General features: G+C 40.8%; 1 protein-coding gene across 10 annotated transcripts in view; it reads left to right on the top strand.

Annotated features, from left to right (window-relative positions):
• Positions 1–16,036, top strand: part of DOCK3 (dedicator of cytokinesis 3) — a 605,476-nt gene that overhangs the window by 408,173 nt on the left and 181,267 nt on the right. For all 10 annotated transcript variants that reach the window (XM_032805794.2, XM_032805793.2, XM_032805795.2 and 7 more), the window contains one exon: positions 13,957–14,081. In XM_032805794.2, coding sequence (XP_032661685.1) covers positions 13,957–14,081 — 125 coding nt within the window. The remainder of the gene's footprint in view (positions 1–13,956; positions 14,082–16,036) is intronic.

Raw genomic sequence — 16,036 nt, 5'->3', positions numbered from 1 at the left:
GTCTAACTTTAGGCACTCACATTTGAAAAATTTGGCTCAGGTATGTCAGAAATGGAGAAAAGCACATTGGACACTCCCTGACAACCAGTACCCTTCTTTGAAGAGTTTGTGCACAGATGAAGAGTAGGTATAAAGGAACATATAACCACATTGTAAGTGGGGTAGGAAGAAAGAAGTAGTCATACGTGAAGTGATGCATAATGCAATCACTTAACTACCTGGACAACTCTCCATCAGCAAAATCAGTATACTAAAAAAAATAAGGGAATTGCAATGATACAGATTAGTGCCCCTTCACCTCTGGAGATACATGTTTTTACAAGTGAAAATATGTTTGATCTCGTCCATTCCATGGTAGATATTTATCCATCTCATGCAGTTTGACACAGTTGATAGACTCTGTTTAGAAGAAGTCCAGTATTAGAGAACCAGAGATAGTATAAATCAAGATTGAATTAGCAGAACTATGAAAATAAAGTTTACATGATCTTTGGTTCCAATGTTATTGTCAAATTCAAAAGTCTTCATTTTCTGGCAACTTTATTTGTATTTTCAGTGATTTAGAAAAGACTACTGGTTACCAAGTCAAAACCTTTTGGGTGCTTTTGGTAGCTCTTGAGCATGTCCACGTATTTGTTAACTCTCTCTTTCAGACTGCTTTCTCCCTGCTTTACTTCGGCGCTATTGCTGTGTTATTAAAGACAAGGTTTCTTCTCTCTGAAATGATTACTAGTGAGCTCAAACGTTTCTATTAGAATCATACTTTGCAACTAGGTGCACGTTTTCAAAAGGTGACAGTCAAAAGAGGATTAATAACCATGTAGAGGCTGTGTCACCTAATGTTGCTCATATACACTGATCAGACTGTGAAGCCAAAAACTGTCAAAAGAAAGCAAATAGCTAATATATTCAAACCGATTTCAAATGAACTTTAATATCTTTTTCTCTTCCTTTTTTATGAGGAGTCAGCAAGTTCCCTTTGCCCTCAGACATCCAAACATTAAAATTCTAAAGTTACTACTTTTATCCCAGTTTCCCTTCTTCCTCCCTGGCTTTTTTAATGGCATTGGTGAGGATTCTTCTAATAAACCTCTCCCTCATCAACCAAGAATCTTGACTGATATCCAGCAATTGTTAGGGAACAGAATTACTGGAACCAGTCAAGTCATGCATATGTCCTGGATATGTCCTGCATAGCTGTACAGAGCATTGCTAAAGTCTCTTTGGACAATCATGTCTGTTTCGATGTTAAATTTAGAAGTTCTGAGATTTTCATTGTGTTGTGATCTGAGAAGAGCATTCTGGCGAACTTAATGATCTTCTGTGTCCTTGTGAATCAGAAGGGATTCAGTCAGACCAGCCTTATCAAGTTTTTTCCTAAATTGCTATTGGATTTAAGAACATCCATTTAATCCTGACAATAATTTTACCTTTCCTCAGAGATAAAAGCAATGAGGCATGTGCTGCTTGCCTTTTGGATTGCAAATTTATTAGTATACAGAACTTGCTATCAGAAATTTATTCCATAGGCATGGTGTTTGTCAGTTTCCCAAAGGACATCCCTTCCCTTCCCCATGTGCTGATACATATTCTGTCTTTTCCTTTGATTCTCTGATGAAAAGTGCATGTTTCATCTTTTACTTGTGAATGATGTTTCTTTCTCTTTTCTCTCTCTCTCCTTTCTAATTGTCCTGGTTCCTCTCTTTACTTTTCCTTCATTTTCTCCTCTTCCTTTCTGATGCAGAGATGAAGATAGTTGGGTGTAAGTTTCTGCTTTTCTGTGTAATTTCTGCTTATTGCTTGATTTTTTTCCCCATCTTTACTTCATGTTTTTTTCATGGAATGTTGGGGATTGGTAAAAGTAACAAACCATAATAACATTGTGGGGAAGCTTTGGTAACAGATGGGCATTATCAGTGTATTATCGGTATTTCTTCACACTAATGTATTCCAGACAGAGTTGCTAAGTATAACAGGATGAATCAGTATCACTGCTTAGAAAGCTATGGGCATCAATGCTTTGAATGTTCACGAAATCATCGCAAGAGAAACATTAATAAGAGGATATGACAGGGCTTGTCAGCTGCTCAGAGCACAATTGTGGGAAGAAGGTTAACAAGAATAAAAAAAGGCATACAAATTTATAAAAAATTGTAAAGTGTTACAAAGAGAATGAAGACCAATCATTTTCATTAGTCAGAAAAAAGAAAATAAGCAAGGGTTAAGATGGAGCAAGGAAAATTTAGGTAAAATATTAGAAGAATCTGTTTGTAAAACCAGAGAGAAAAAATGGAACAGTCTGTCAAGGAAGTTTCTGGAATCACTGATTGATATTCAAGGACAGAAAAGAAACCTATCTAACCGGGACAGGACGGATGATGAAACCAATCATTTATTTATGCAAGGACATATGCTGGATCATCCACTAGTGTGCCTTACCCACCCTAAAGATTGCATAATTCTATCAGTATGAAAAAGAAATCTTGTTGAAGGAGAGGAAATAGAGTGGTCAACTTTCTCCAATTTAATCTGGGAGCAAAACCATGACACTAAATACAAATATTTGTGTAGATATGTCCTGCTGGCTCTATAAATCTATTTATAAAACTTAAAAACATAAGAATGGCCGTACCGGGTCAGACCAAAGGTCCATCTAGCCCAGTATCTGTCTACCGACAGTGGCCAATGCCAGGTGTCCCAGAGGGAGTGAACCTAACAGGCAATGATCAAGTGATCTCTCTCCTGACATCCATCTCCATCCTCTGACAAATAGAGGCTAGGGGCACCATTCCTTACCCATCCTGGCTAATAGCTTAACCGCCATGAATTTATTCAGTTCCCTTTTAAACGCTGTTATAGTTCCAGCCTTCACAACCTCCTCAGGCAAGGAGTTCCACAAGTTGACTGTGCGCTGCGTGAAGAAGAACTTCCTTTTATTTGTTTCTGATTCCATTTATTTATTTGATGACCTAGTTCTTGTATTATGAGAATAAGTAAATTTTCCTTATCACTCTCACACATCATCATATTTTATATACATTATCATATCCCCTTAGTCTCTCTTTCCAAGTAAATCCTAACTTTTAATCTTTCTCATTGGAATCTTCGAAACCTAATCATTTATGTTGCCTTTCTGAACCTTTTCTAGTACAGTAATATTGTTGTGAGCGAGACACATTAACAGTATTCGAGATGTTGAGCGTATGATATAAGAAGGGCAATAATATATTCTCAGTCTTATTCTCTATCCCCTTTTTAATGATTCCTAACATCCTGTTTGCTTTTTTGACTACCTCTGCGCACTGCGTGGACATCTTCAGAGAACTGTCCACGATGACGCCAAGATATTTTTCCTGACTCGTTGTAGCTAAATTAGCCCCCATCATACTGTATTAATTCCTTTGGATCCACAGGTCTAAATATCTGTTATTAGAAAGCAGATTAATGTGACAGTCTGTCTTTCCCTAGTTCCCCTCAGAAGCAGAGGGGAATACTGCGTGACCATTTTCTTCACCAAAAGCCAGAGTGTTCATCATGGGTTAAAATCAGGGCCGGTGCAACCATTTAGGCAAACTAGGCAGCCGCCTAGGGCGCCTAGTGGTTGGGGGCGCCTAAAAGCCCCCTCAGGCGAGGAGGTGGAGGTGAGCTGGGTGGGGGGGCGCTCAGAGAGGCTTGCTCGCAATAACAAGGGAGGGCACACAGGGGAACCACTCCCTGCCCCAGCTCACCTCCGCTCTGCCTCCTCTGCTGAGCACACAGCCCAGCTCTAAGTCTCCTCCAATCAGCGCCGCACGCCTGGGCAGGGAGGAGAATTAGAGCAGTGCCGATGTGCTCAGTGGAGGAGGTGGAGCCGAGGTGAGCTGGGTGGGCTATTCAGGCAGGCTTAGCTTCCACAGGAGGTCTCCCCAGGCAGGGTTAGCTGCCGAGGGTGGGGACGTCTCCCCAGGCAGGGTTAGCTGCCAGGGGAGGAGGAGGGGGAAGTCTCCCCAGGCAGGGTTAGCTGCCGGGGGAGGAGGGGGAAGGGGAGAAGTCTCCCCAGGCAGGGTTAGCTGCCATGGGGGGCTGGAGGGGAGAGGGGTTCACTGTCACGGTGGGGGAGGTAGCTGCTGTGGGGGGGGCTCCCCGGGTGGGGGGCTGAATTAACTGCCATAGGGGGGAGTTAGCTGGGGGGGGTACAAGGTGGAAGTTTCACCTAGGGCATGAAACTTCCTTGCACCAGCCCTGGTTAAAATGCATGTACTAATCTCAATAATGAGACTTAAATACAAAGAATAAATAATAATAGATGTTGTGTGTCGCCTTTCTACTTTCACATTGTTCCTATTAACATTAATAGTCTCATGCACATTTTAAAGAAAAAATAGGACCTGATACTCATTTACGGTATGACAAATTATATTTACATCAACTTTAAGGATTCTTTCACTGCCAAAACAGTGAAAATTGTCCTTAGTGTAAATGCAAATCAGGCCCAGTAGACCCTTAACAGGTTTTCAGTGGTGGTTGGAAGAACAAGAGAGTAGTTATAAATCAGATATTGCATGATATAGTATAAGAGAAACATTTGCTTAAGGGTTCCTATACAACATACGGATTATAGTTAATTGTGATTTCTTACAAGAAAAATCTAGTAAGGCTTAAAAGATACACAATTTATGATCATACTGCTAACCATGGCCCTGATTCTGTCATCTGAACGTATTTGGAAAATTACCATACTAAGTAGTTCTATTTATTTCAATTGGACTATTCATGGATGAAGTTACTACTCGGATGTAAGAGTGGCAAAATCAGGCTGCCTAAGATCAAAACTGAGATATGCTGATCTATACTAGCTGAGGATCTGAACCCTAATTTTTACATATGGTGTGTGGTCTGGGTTGATTGTTTCTTGTTTGTTTGTTTTGTTTTGTTTGTTTCAGAACCAGGGAACTGAAAAACAAATATATTTTGATTGCCCTTTCTACCCCACTGTCTCTCCATGAGCACCAGGCATTCTTTTATAGCGTATAGGGGTCCAATCCTGTAAAACGCTATCACTTCCTGTCGCTGAGCCCCAGTGACTTAAGATTGTGTAGAGGGAGCTCAGTAGCTCACAGGATTGGACTCTTCATAAATAGGGCCATTTCAACAGTTCTGTATAAACAAGACACACATGTTGGGTTTTTAATATAGTCGTCGATCACCTGGCTTTACAGGCCATGAGAGACTGTATTTTTACTTTAAAAAATCCTGTAAAGACTCCCTGGGTAAATACTCCTTTTTACTGAAATATTCCTCAATTATTCAGAAAGCTGGGTGCATCTAAGGTACAAATACCAACTAACCTGAGATGCCTTTTTCCCCAAAATGGACATTGATGTATTAAGTCCATTTCAGAAGGCTGCAAAGCTGGAGAAAGCTGACCACTCTGTAAACTGAAGTTGAGAGTCAAGACTTCAAGGCTTTATTTACTGTTCTGTCTCTAGCTTATTCTATGACCTTGAACAAGTCATGTAACCTCTTTACTTAATTTTTCCCATATATAAAATAGGGATAATAATCATTTATTTCCTCAAAAGGTCATTGTAAGTGTAGTTGAAAAATTTTTAGATCCTCTAATGAAAAGTGCTACATAAATGCAGACTGTAAAAAGCGACAGAGAGTCCTGTGGCACCTTATAGACTAACAGATGTGTTGGAGCATGAGCTTTCGTGGGTGAATACCCACTTCATCAGACGCATGCTGTTAGTATAAGGTATGATTACTTTGAGGCCAGAGCATCATAGTAAACCCTTTCAACAGAGAACATGAAAATCCCTTTAGCAAAAATCTCCTCTTTACTCTAATAGATGTCAGCTACTAAGTTGTCACTAAACTGGAGTAGTTCATATTTTTAAAGATATTTTCAGCTTAAAGCCGTTAAAACAAAGGATGAGCATTAGCGATTTTCAAACATTCTGCAATACATTTTTCAATTTCTGGTACATATACAAATACAAAACCAATATATAGTTATAACAGCTTTTCATGGCATTTTTAGGTTAGAAGATAGAGGCTTTCATTTTCATCTAAGTGAAGTTGCCAAAGCTTACTAGGTTTATAGTTTGGTCAGGATTTGTTTTCTGAACCTGAGGCTTCATAAACAGAGAGGGGAAAAAACTCCAGTGGAGGGAAGAAGGGGCCATTGGGTATATTTTTCTGCTAAAATACAGAAGAATATAATTTGGTCTTATGTAGCATTTTTCACACTCAAAAGCATTTTCAAGACATTTCGCTGAAAAATAAATTGCAGTCACTGGCTAGGTGAATTCTATAAACTTTTTGTGCTCAATAACAGCTAATACCTAGCTTTGGAAATTAGACTCAGTTTTGTTGAGAGAAGTAACATAAGCAGAGACACTCATGCTATGCTATTGAAAATTGCCATTACATATTTCATTTCAACCTAGACAGCCACCCAAAATGAATCTTATAGTAGTTTTATTCCTGCCATAAAGGTATGAGGCTACAGCTAATCTCATTTTCTAATCTGCAATATTCTCCTTACAAAGATAAGAAGTCCTAAACAATCCATGCTTCCAAGCCACACTGTCCTTCTCCCAAAACCATGAATAGAGAAATATCAGTTATTGCTGCTTCAGGGAGCCATTGCAATTTACATGTTTGCCACACAGAGGAAATAGATTAGCTGGTACCTGAGAAAAGTCCTTCTTTGTTTGTTTATTTTTGTTTTATAAATGATGTGAAAGATCTGATTTAAAGAGCAGGAATTCTGTTAACCAGGCCTTTTGATTTGAAATCACATTGCCATTCTGTGTTAAAGCTGACTTAGATCACTTTCTAAAGTCATGGACCAGACCTTTTTCATCACATGCAAGCTGCACTCTCATTTCTGTTTAAACATTTGTTGCAGGATGGCACCTCTTGCTTTCTAAGTGTAATTAAAGAACATGGATAATTGCAGTTAATGAACTGATGTGGGACTGAAGATTTGCTGTGGTTTCTGTGCAACCCTTAGGCCTTGTCTACACTACAGAGTTTTGTCGACGCAAGTTAAGCCGACAATAAAAAATGGTTATAATTACACTACGTGTGCATGTTCACACTGTGCTCCTTCTGTCAGCAGAGTGCATCTACACTTGGTGCTCTAGCATCAACGAGAGCAGTGCACTGTGGGTAGCTAGCCCACTATGCTACTTGCCACCTTTTGCAGCTAAGAGTTGTGGGAAGGTGGAGTGGATCGCAGTGCATCATCGGTGCAGGCTCAACGTCCCATGATGCAATTCTTTCTGTCCCAGCATTCCATGAGCTTCCGGCTGCGTTTCACCGCATTTTTCAATGGCCCCTGTTTTCTGTGCACCCATCATCTCTGTCTGAAAGGATGGATCCTGCACTGCTCTCTACTGTTGTGGTCATTGTTATGAACACATTGTGGATGGTCATGCAGTATATCATGAGCTTCAAATCTGAACGGACATCAGAGTTGCCTGACTTGCTGCATGCCATGGAAAGGAACAACATCAGATTACTTTTGACATTCACAGAACAGCTGAACATGGTGGAATGTTGCTTTTGGACTTGGGAAACAAGTACTGAATGGTACAATTGCATCATTATGCAGGTCTGGGATGATGAGCAGTGGCTGCAGAACTTTCAGATGTGGAAAGCCACCTTCCAGGAACTGTGTGTGGAGCTCGCCCCTGTTCTGCGGCACAAGGACTCCAAAATGAGAGCGGCCCTCTCAGTGGAGAAATGTGTGACGATTGCTATGTAGAATCTGGTTAATCCAGACTGCTACCAGGCAGTTGTGAATCAGTTTGATGTCAGGAAGTCAACCATTGGGACTGTGTTAACGCAATTGTGCAGAGCCATTAATTGCATCTTGTTATGAAAGACTGTGACTCTTGGCAATGTGTGTGAAACAGTGGATGGCTTTACAGCTATGGGATTCCCTAACTGCGAAAGGGCAATAGATGGCATGCATATTCCAATTTTGGCTCCAGACCATCTTGTGATGGAGTACCTCAATAGAAAGGGGTACTTCTCTATGATATTTCAAGCACTTGTGGATCATGCAGACGTTTCACTGACATGAGCGCAGGGTGGTCTCAGAAGGTGCATGATGCATGTGTCTTCAGGAGCTCTGGCCTATACAGAAAGCTCCAAGCAAAGACTTTCTTTCCAGACCAGTTGATTCCAGTGGGGGATGTTGAAATGCCCACTGTGATCCTGGGAGACCCAGCATATGCCTTACTCCCATGGCTCATGAAGCCTTGCACAGGAAATCTGGACAGCATCATGGAGCACTTCAAGAATAGGCTGAGCAGGTGCAGAATGACTCTGGAATGTGCCTTTGGCTGATTAAAAGCATGCTAGCGCTGCCTTTATGGCAAGTTAGTTCTAAATGAGGGAAACATTCCCATAAATCATAGCAGCCTGCTGCATGCCCCATAATATTTGTGAGGCTAAGAGTGAAAAGTTTTCCCACAGAGTGGAGTGCGGAGGTGGATTGCCTGGCAGCTGAATTTGAGCAGCCAGATACCAGGGTTATTAGAGGAGCACAACAGGGGACTATTCAAATCAGGGATGCTTTGAGGCAAGATTTTGATAATGTGCACCAGTAATTTGTCTTTCTATACAGCACTCTGGCATGCTGTCATAAACAGACAGTTAAAGGTTAATGCCTCTTTTACCTGCAAGGGTTAAGAAGTTCACCTAGCCTGGCTGACACCTGACCAGAGGAACTAATGGGGAACAAGATGTTTCAGAAGGAAGGAGGGAAGTTTCCTTTGTTTAGAGTCAGTTTCAGTTTCAGCTGGAGTGAAAAAGATCAAGGAACCAGCTTCTTATCAGAGTAGTAAGTTCTAGAAAGGAATAAATAGGTTTATGTTTATTTTCTTTTGTAACTTGTCTTTGTGCAATTAGGGGAATAATCAAATTTGGGTATTCTTGTGTGTACTAAGGTTTTTGCCCAGGGGAACATCCTGTGTTTTAAATCTGTTGTCTGTGAGATCAGCTTGTATGCTGTCTCCCAGAAGTTTTTTTCTTTTACCTTTCTTTTCTTTAATTAAAAGCTTTCATTTTAAGAACCTGATTGATTTTTTCCCCTGTTTTTTAGATCCAAGGGAATTGGCTCTGGACTCACAGGGATTGGTGGGGGAGAAAAGAGGGGGAAGGAGTAATTCTTCCTTGTTTTTGCAATCCAAGGGAATTGGATATGGACTCACCAGGAAATTGGTGGAGGAGTCTCTCAAGGCTATCCAGGGAGGGGAAGGTTTTGGGGGGGAAGATAGTTTTCTCCAGATAACTCAGACATCTGGATGGTGGCAGCGAGACCAGATCTAAGCTGGTAATTAAGCTTAGAGGTGTTCATGCAGGTCACCACATCTGTACCCTAAAGTTCAAAGTAGGGTGAGACCTATGACACATGCTTTGTTAACATGCTGCCTTGCATGAAAATTGTGATGATTCCTGACCAGGATTTGAGGTCAGCAAGTGATCAAACTGCCACTGTGTATTTCTACCAGCAACAAACACCATGTGTAGGAGATAAATAAAGATTGGTTATCTTTCAGAGAGCTTGTTTTTATTAAATACCAATTAACAACAAAAGGCTTGGTGGGAAGGGAGATAAGAGTGCAGGGCAGTGTAGGCTCTCATAGCAGTATGTAAGTCCAGCTATCATTTTGGAAGCTGTCCGAAGTGGTGGAGTGAATGGGGTACCGAGATGTTCTGGGAAGTTGCAAGGAATGTGTGGGAGGAGTTTGGGGAGGACATGGAAAGCAGTTCTGTATCGGGCTGCGGGGCGGTGGGGAGAGCATGCACGTGTTCTGCCTGGAGCATGATTAGGGACTTCACTATCTCTGTTTGCGCCTCCATCACTTTTATCATCTGCTCCTGGCCCTTTACAAATGGACTACTTGCTCTCCTTTCTGTCCTGCCTCTCTATTTTAAATTTTTTCCTCACTCCCTGCGTTCTCTTTTTTCGGCCTCTGAGGATTGGGGCACCTCTTGGAACATGTCCTCCTTGCTCCACCTTGGTCGCTTCCTTATCTAGCAGCGGCTCTTTGCCTGTGTGAAGAGGGTTCCCCTGAAGGCCACACCTGCAGGAGCACAAGAAAAAATACAAGGAAGCGTGATTGTTAGTTCACACACAGCATTGAACTATTACAGTAAAATACATCTCTTTTAACATACGAATCACTTTCTCACTGTCCCTTGGCAAGCACACATCTTGGCGAACACCCTAAGCATGGTGAGTTCGGCTCAGGTGGGGGTTGAGTGTTAAAGATGGGGCAAAGGGTCTAGGTTGTTTTTTAAGGAGATTGGTGCAGGCGACTACGGAGAATATTGTAAATTCTGCCACCATTTTCCACAGGTGGGTTATCAAAGCCAATATTTCACTCCTGAGGGTAAGCAAGGGTGCATCTCTTGCATGCATGCAGCTTCAGACTGGGTCCCTATGCTGCTCACCAGTGCGCTTCTTTGGTCCCTGCACAAGTGATTGCCAGTTGGCACGGGAAAGTTTCCTACAGTGCGGGAAGAAACAAAGCAGCTCTGCCAAGGAACATTCAGCAGAAGATTGGCGAGTACCTACACAAAAGTTTCCTAGAGATATCTCTGGAGGATTCCCGTGAAATCTCGGTGTGCATTAACACAGTGTTCCACCGCGCTGTTTAGCTGCACAGGGGAATGTATAGCACATTCAAACATAACTAGTCTTGTACATTTCTATCCCTTTACTCACTTCTAGAATATACAGAGCAAAGGACAGCTCTACCTCATATAACCAAGCAACATCAACTCAAGATCACTTACCAGAGTTCTCCTCTCCTGTATCATGCACACCAGAGATAGACTGCTTGGACTGGCTAGACCCCTCCGGAATGGAAAAGGGGTCCTGACTCACTGTGCCACAGGTGACCCTGCCGTGTGCTGCACATCATTCTCCATCTTGACCTCCTCATCCACGACTTTGTCCTTGCCGTTGAGTTCACTGTCCATTGCCTCCAGCCCCACCCAAGTATCCATGAGGCTCTTGGTGGTGGAGGTAGGGTTGCTGCCAAGGATGGCATCCAGCTCCCTACAAAAGTGGCTGGTCTTCAGCGCAGCACCAGAGCAACAGTGTGAGGGGAGTGAAGGGCAGCAGAGTTTGAATTGCTGACAGAGCGGTCAGGAGGGGCATTGTGGGAAATCTTCTGGAGGCCATTTACAGTGACATAACCAAGCGCAGTGTCTACACTAACACTTTGTCGATATAACTTAGCCACAAAAATCTCTACACCTCTCATCGAGGTGGTTTTATTTTATCGGCAAAGCAGACGAATTTTGTCAGCAGATGGAGCATTGCAGTGTGTACACCTTTGCTGTTTTGTCAATGAAACCTGACTTTTGTCAACAAAGCTGTGTAGTGTAAGCAAGATCTTAGTGCCTCTGGGCTTAGAAACTTCCTGCTGATAGCTACCATCTCAGGGAAATGTGACCCCAACTCATGGGGGCCAATGGAAGAAGTGATAAACCAATGTAATATTTAAGTAAATGTTTTCAAGACAGTAAAATTATTTTCATCGTTAAAGTGAAGAACTTAATTCAGCAGTTTAAGCTTCTGATTTTGGAACTAGACTCTCTGCAATCATAGGTTCAATACCTGATCAAGTTTACTCACCCCTTCTCTATGCCAAAGTACATAAATTTTCTCTTGTACCCTTTGCTGTGGGAAACACCTTATTTTTTAAAAGGTCCTGTTTGCTCTGCATTAACATTACAGACCCCAAGCCATTTTTTTTGTAAATGCAGTTGCACCAAGGTGCTTGACTAAAAAGCCTTCTCCCCTCATTATTTCTCATTGTGATGTCAATCACGGTATCTAAGCTGTCTGTATCTTATGGATTTCCTTTATATATACCTATGTAAAGCATCTTGAAATGTAAGATGCTATGTAAATATCAAATATTGTGATTAAACCAGACTAGGGACTGATATGTAATCTGTCACTAGAACTCTGTATTTGCAGAGTCAGTCTTCAGCAAGGTGGAGTCACCAGGAAGAGGCTCCAAAAACCCAATTATAATTATGAAAATGTATTTCCAGAAAGTTAGTTTATAGATGTAAATTTATTCCTCTCACCATATGAAGTGTTCTAAGGAAAATGGGTGCAGTTGTCACTAAAGACTGACCAGGAGCAATTTCCAAACAAATAACCAACTCTGCCCTACTTTTCTCTTTCATATCAACAGACTGTTACATTTCTTTAATAGTCCCATAGCAAGTGCATAAATGGCTCAGTCTGCATTTTGAGCAATAAGACTGATTAGAAATGCATTATCACTTTCCCATCATTGTGGTTTGCTAGGTGTTAAGTTTGACCACTAAACATTAGTAAGAAAAGCTAGGTCTTCAGAAACATCTGTTGTCAGTTTCCATATAATAATTCCACCCTCCCTCCTCTCCCACCCCCCATTAATTAGCCTTGGCATTTTCAGATCTGTAATTGTGAGATGCTTCAGGCTGCAAACTTCATGGGGCTACACATTGGGAGTAGGGATAATGGATAAGGAGGAGGCACTGCATATAGATACTCGTTCATAAATAACTCCCAGCAGAAGTCCTGGCAAAATAATATAGCTCTGTATCTAATATTAAGTGCTAAAGAGCTATACCTGTCACCAGCAACAAATGAGATAAAGACAAGGCTGAACGCTTGTAGTGTTGATCCATACAGTGGATTTAGGAAGGGGGTTAAGGAACATTTCAGTTTGGGTGTAGACTACAGGAAAGACAGTACATTTATGACAGATACATGATTTCCCTCACTGCCTCTTTCCTTGTGCTTCTGGTTAATAAACAGATTTAAATGCATCAGCTTCTCCAAGTACTGAAGTGGAAAAAAACATGCTTCCAAACAGGCTCTGCATTGCTGGATAGCCATTCCATTACTTCATTATTTAGTTTCTTTGGGCTGCTTGACACAATATTTGCCTGAAAGGGTTTGATTTTTTTGTTTTTTAACCTTACACATTTTTCACACAGTGTTAGCATGAGCTACCCTTCAGTATGCTATGTGGAAAACCAACACACATGAAAAAATGTATCTTTAGAAGCCAGTGACAGTTAAAAATAAATAAATGAAAAACCTAAAGAAAAATGGCTGCACTCTAGTCTCCTTTTGTTACAAAACATAAACACTTTAGAGTTGACTGCATTAGATTTGAAAGCTGATTTTCCCACAACAGCAGTAAATACTAGAGAAGTGGACTAGAAGCTGTCAAATTCAAATCAACAAGGGGTTGACAAATTGTTACCCCCAATACGCTAGCATCTGTATTTCTGGATATTATCATCTGCTCTGAAAGCACTTGAAAACAAGGTGATGAAAAATTGGCAGGCATTTCTAGTGCTCTCCCCCTAGCACTGCTGCATGGAGTGTGCAAGCTAGCCAGAAAACCAGCAGAAAGAAATGTATTAATTCTCACCACTCCACCTCAGCTGAGGTTTGAATTACAAAACAAAGAACAGCTTTTGCTTTTGTTACAGTAATAATATACATTAGTGTTGTTGTGAAAAGAATTACTTGAATTTAATTTTCTGTTAATTGCTACAAAATATAATTTTTAAAGCATACAAGAGACAGTTAATCAAGTGTTATTGACTATTTGTTAAACTTACCCGGATCATTCCAAATCAGATGACTCAGCAAAAGATTGTGAGGTTATTTTCCCATTCCCTTCACTCCACCCATAATAATGCAATTATTGATTCTGAATCCAGATTTAATACAAACGTTACTAACAACCGTTTGCTTTAATGCATTGTTGGTCAAATATTCTTTTTTTTTTTTTTTTTTATTAACTTGCTGCTTGGAATGAGTTGGGCTCCAGTCAAAATCTTGAAGAACAAAGTCAGTCAGTTGTCTCCGTAGAGGCACCATATCTTTGATGTGGTCTTTAAACATGTGACTCCTGTCTCTTATTTTAGGTGATATACGTAATGACTTGTACCTGACACTAGAGAAGGGGGATTTTGAGAGAGGTGGGAAGAGTGTTCAGAAGAACATCGAAGTGACCATGTATGTTCTTTATGCAGATGGAGAGATCCTGAAGGTAAGCAAATAAGTTTGCTTCTGTGCTGAGTTACATCAATATCAACCTCCTTGTTCCATGTACATCTTCTCTTGCCTTCTCTACTACCCTGGAAAGTTTTGAATAAAATTATTTCCTTTAACTTTTGGGGCCTTTTGGGTTTTTTATATACTTCAATACTATGATAAAGAGATTCAGCTACCAGGTTTGAATTAATTTAGGGCAGTTCTGATAGTGGAGAAATAATGGTAAACCTCTGAATTTGGGGATTTGGACAAAACATTAACAAACAGTAAGTGAAAAGCTAATTTAGTTAAAATTTTCACTCATAGTGGATCAAAACTCAAAAATTCCATGCCAGTGATGGGAGGGGAGAAGGATGTGGCTGACTAAATTTGAATGAATGCATTGTGCTCTGGTGCATGGGATCACAGCATTGCTCAGGTTTGGCCCAGCTGCCTCTCTGTTAATGATGGAGGTGTGGCTGGGCCAAATGTGAATGGCGCTGTAACCCTGTGCCCAGAATGGGGAGCCAGGCCCAGCCTCAGGGGAAGGAGCCATTGCTGCAGAGTGTGTGGGGCAGGATCACAATTTTTAGTGTCTAGCAAAAGTTATGAAGTTAAGCTCCCAGGCTTGTTTTTTGAAAGTATTGTGCAAGTTTCCTTTGAGGATGAGGACTGAATAGGTCGCTCTATATCTGACTGAATAGAGACACTGGAATTTTTGGTTTATTAAAATAATCTATTACCCACTACCAAGCCCCCCTTTCCTTTCCTCCTTTTGACTGGAGGGATGTTAATGGACCATTTCATCTTGAATGGTCCCTTGAAATGTGTGTTAGCTACTTATGCTAAACAATCTGTTTCACCTTGTATTTAGCTGTGACACTCTGAGTGAGTTTCCCAGACCTATAGAAGAGCTCTGTGTAAGCTCGAAAGCTTATCTCTCTCACCAACCAGATGTTGCTCCAATAAAAGATATTACCTCACCCACCCCGTCTCTCTGATATCTGGGACCAACACAGTCACAACAACACTGCATACAAAAATATGAGTAAGGATGACAGAATTGGGCTTTTAGGGAGAGATTGAGATGTCCTTAAAATTATTGGGCTGTCCCACCAAAGTCTGTAGAAGGCACTGTATTCAAATATGAATTATGTCCCAAGTCAACAGGTTTGGTGGTTTTAGTCTAATTTCAGTCTAATTTTAATGGAAATTTCCTCACACTGCTTTGTAATTTAGCACCCCTTATCACAAGCAGCAATCTCTGTTTAGAATAGGCCATAGACCAGGAACGGCAAAATATATTTCGAATCAGAATTGTGGTGCTTTGACTGTGTGAGAGGAACTTGCACAGTTCTGCTCAATTACCATATGCTTGGAATAGAGAATTGCTATCAGTCTCTCCTCGCCATTAAGCACTAAAAATTATTAAATTCACTCTATAATTAAACAAAAGAAACTTGGAGAAAATGTCTGCATCCCACTGTGTAAGCAGCCTCAAGGAACTCAGGTTATCCTTCTGGGAAAACAAATATAAACACTGAAGATATTGGATCAAATTAGCTCTTCCAGAAACTTCTTACTATTAATGTTTACAATAAAAATTATTAATCTTTAATGCATTCTTTTGGATTTTCTTTCCTATTATGTTGAATTATTGCAGCTGAAGTTCTCTGGCTGACAGTGTCTTTGCAGCAGCAGCTTCTCCTTCTGTTTAATATCAAAATCCTATCTGACCTTGAGTGACATCTGCCTCACTCCTGATGGGAAATGGCAGGGACGTCACAAGTATTCAGTTAAAAGCCCACTTGCTCTAAATGCCCAAAATGAAGATTAACTAGACCACATGTATGAAGTGTAAAACAAAATACCTTGAAATTTTGCAGATAGTTTGAAACAAAAGCAGAATGATCTGAAAATAAAAGATAAAAAATATTAATTTAGTATCATACTGAAAACACCTAGGGTAAT

Source organism: Chelonoidis abingdonii, chromosome 16 (assembly GCF_003597395.2).
Source record: "Chelonoidis abingdonii isolate Lonesome George chromosome 16, CheloAbing_2.0, whole genome shotgun sequence".
Lineage (NCBI taxonomy): Eukaryota > Metazoa > Chordata > Testudines > Testudinidae > Chelonoidis > Chelonoidis abingdonii.
Note: the sequence above shows the minus strand (reverse complement) of the source record. Positions and strands in the feature narration are given on the sequence as shown.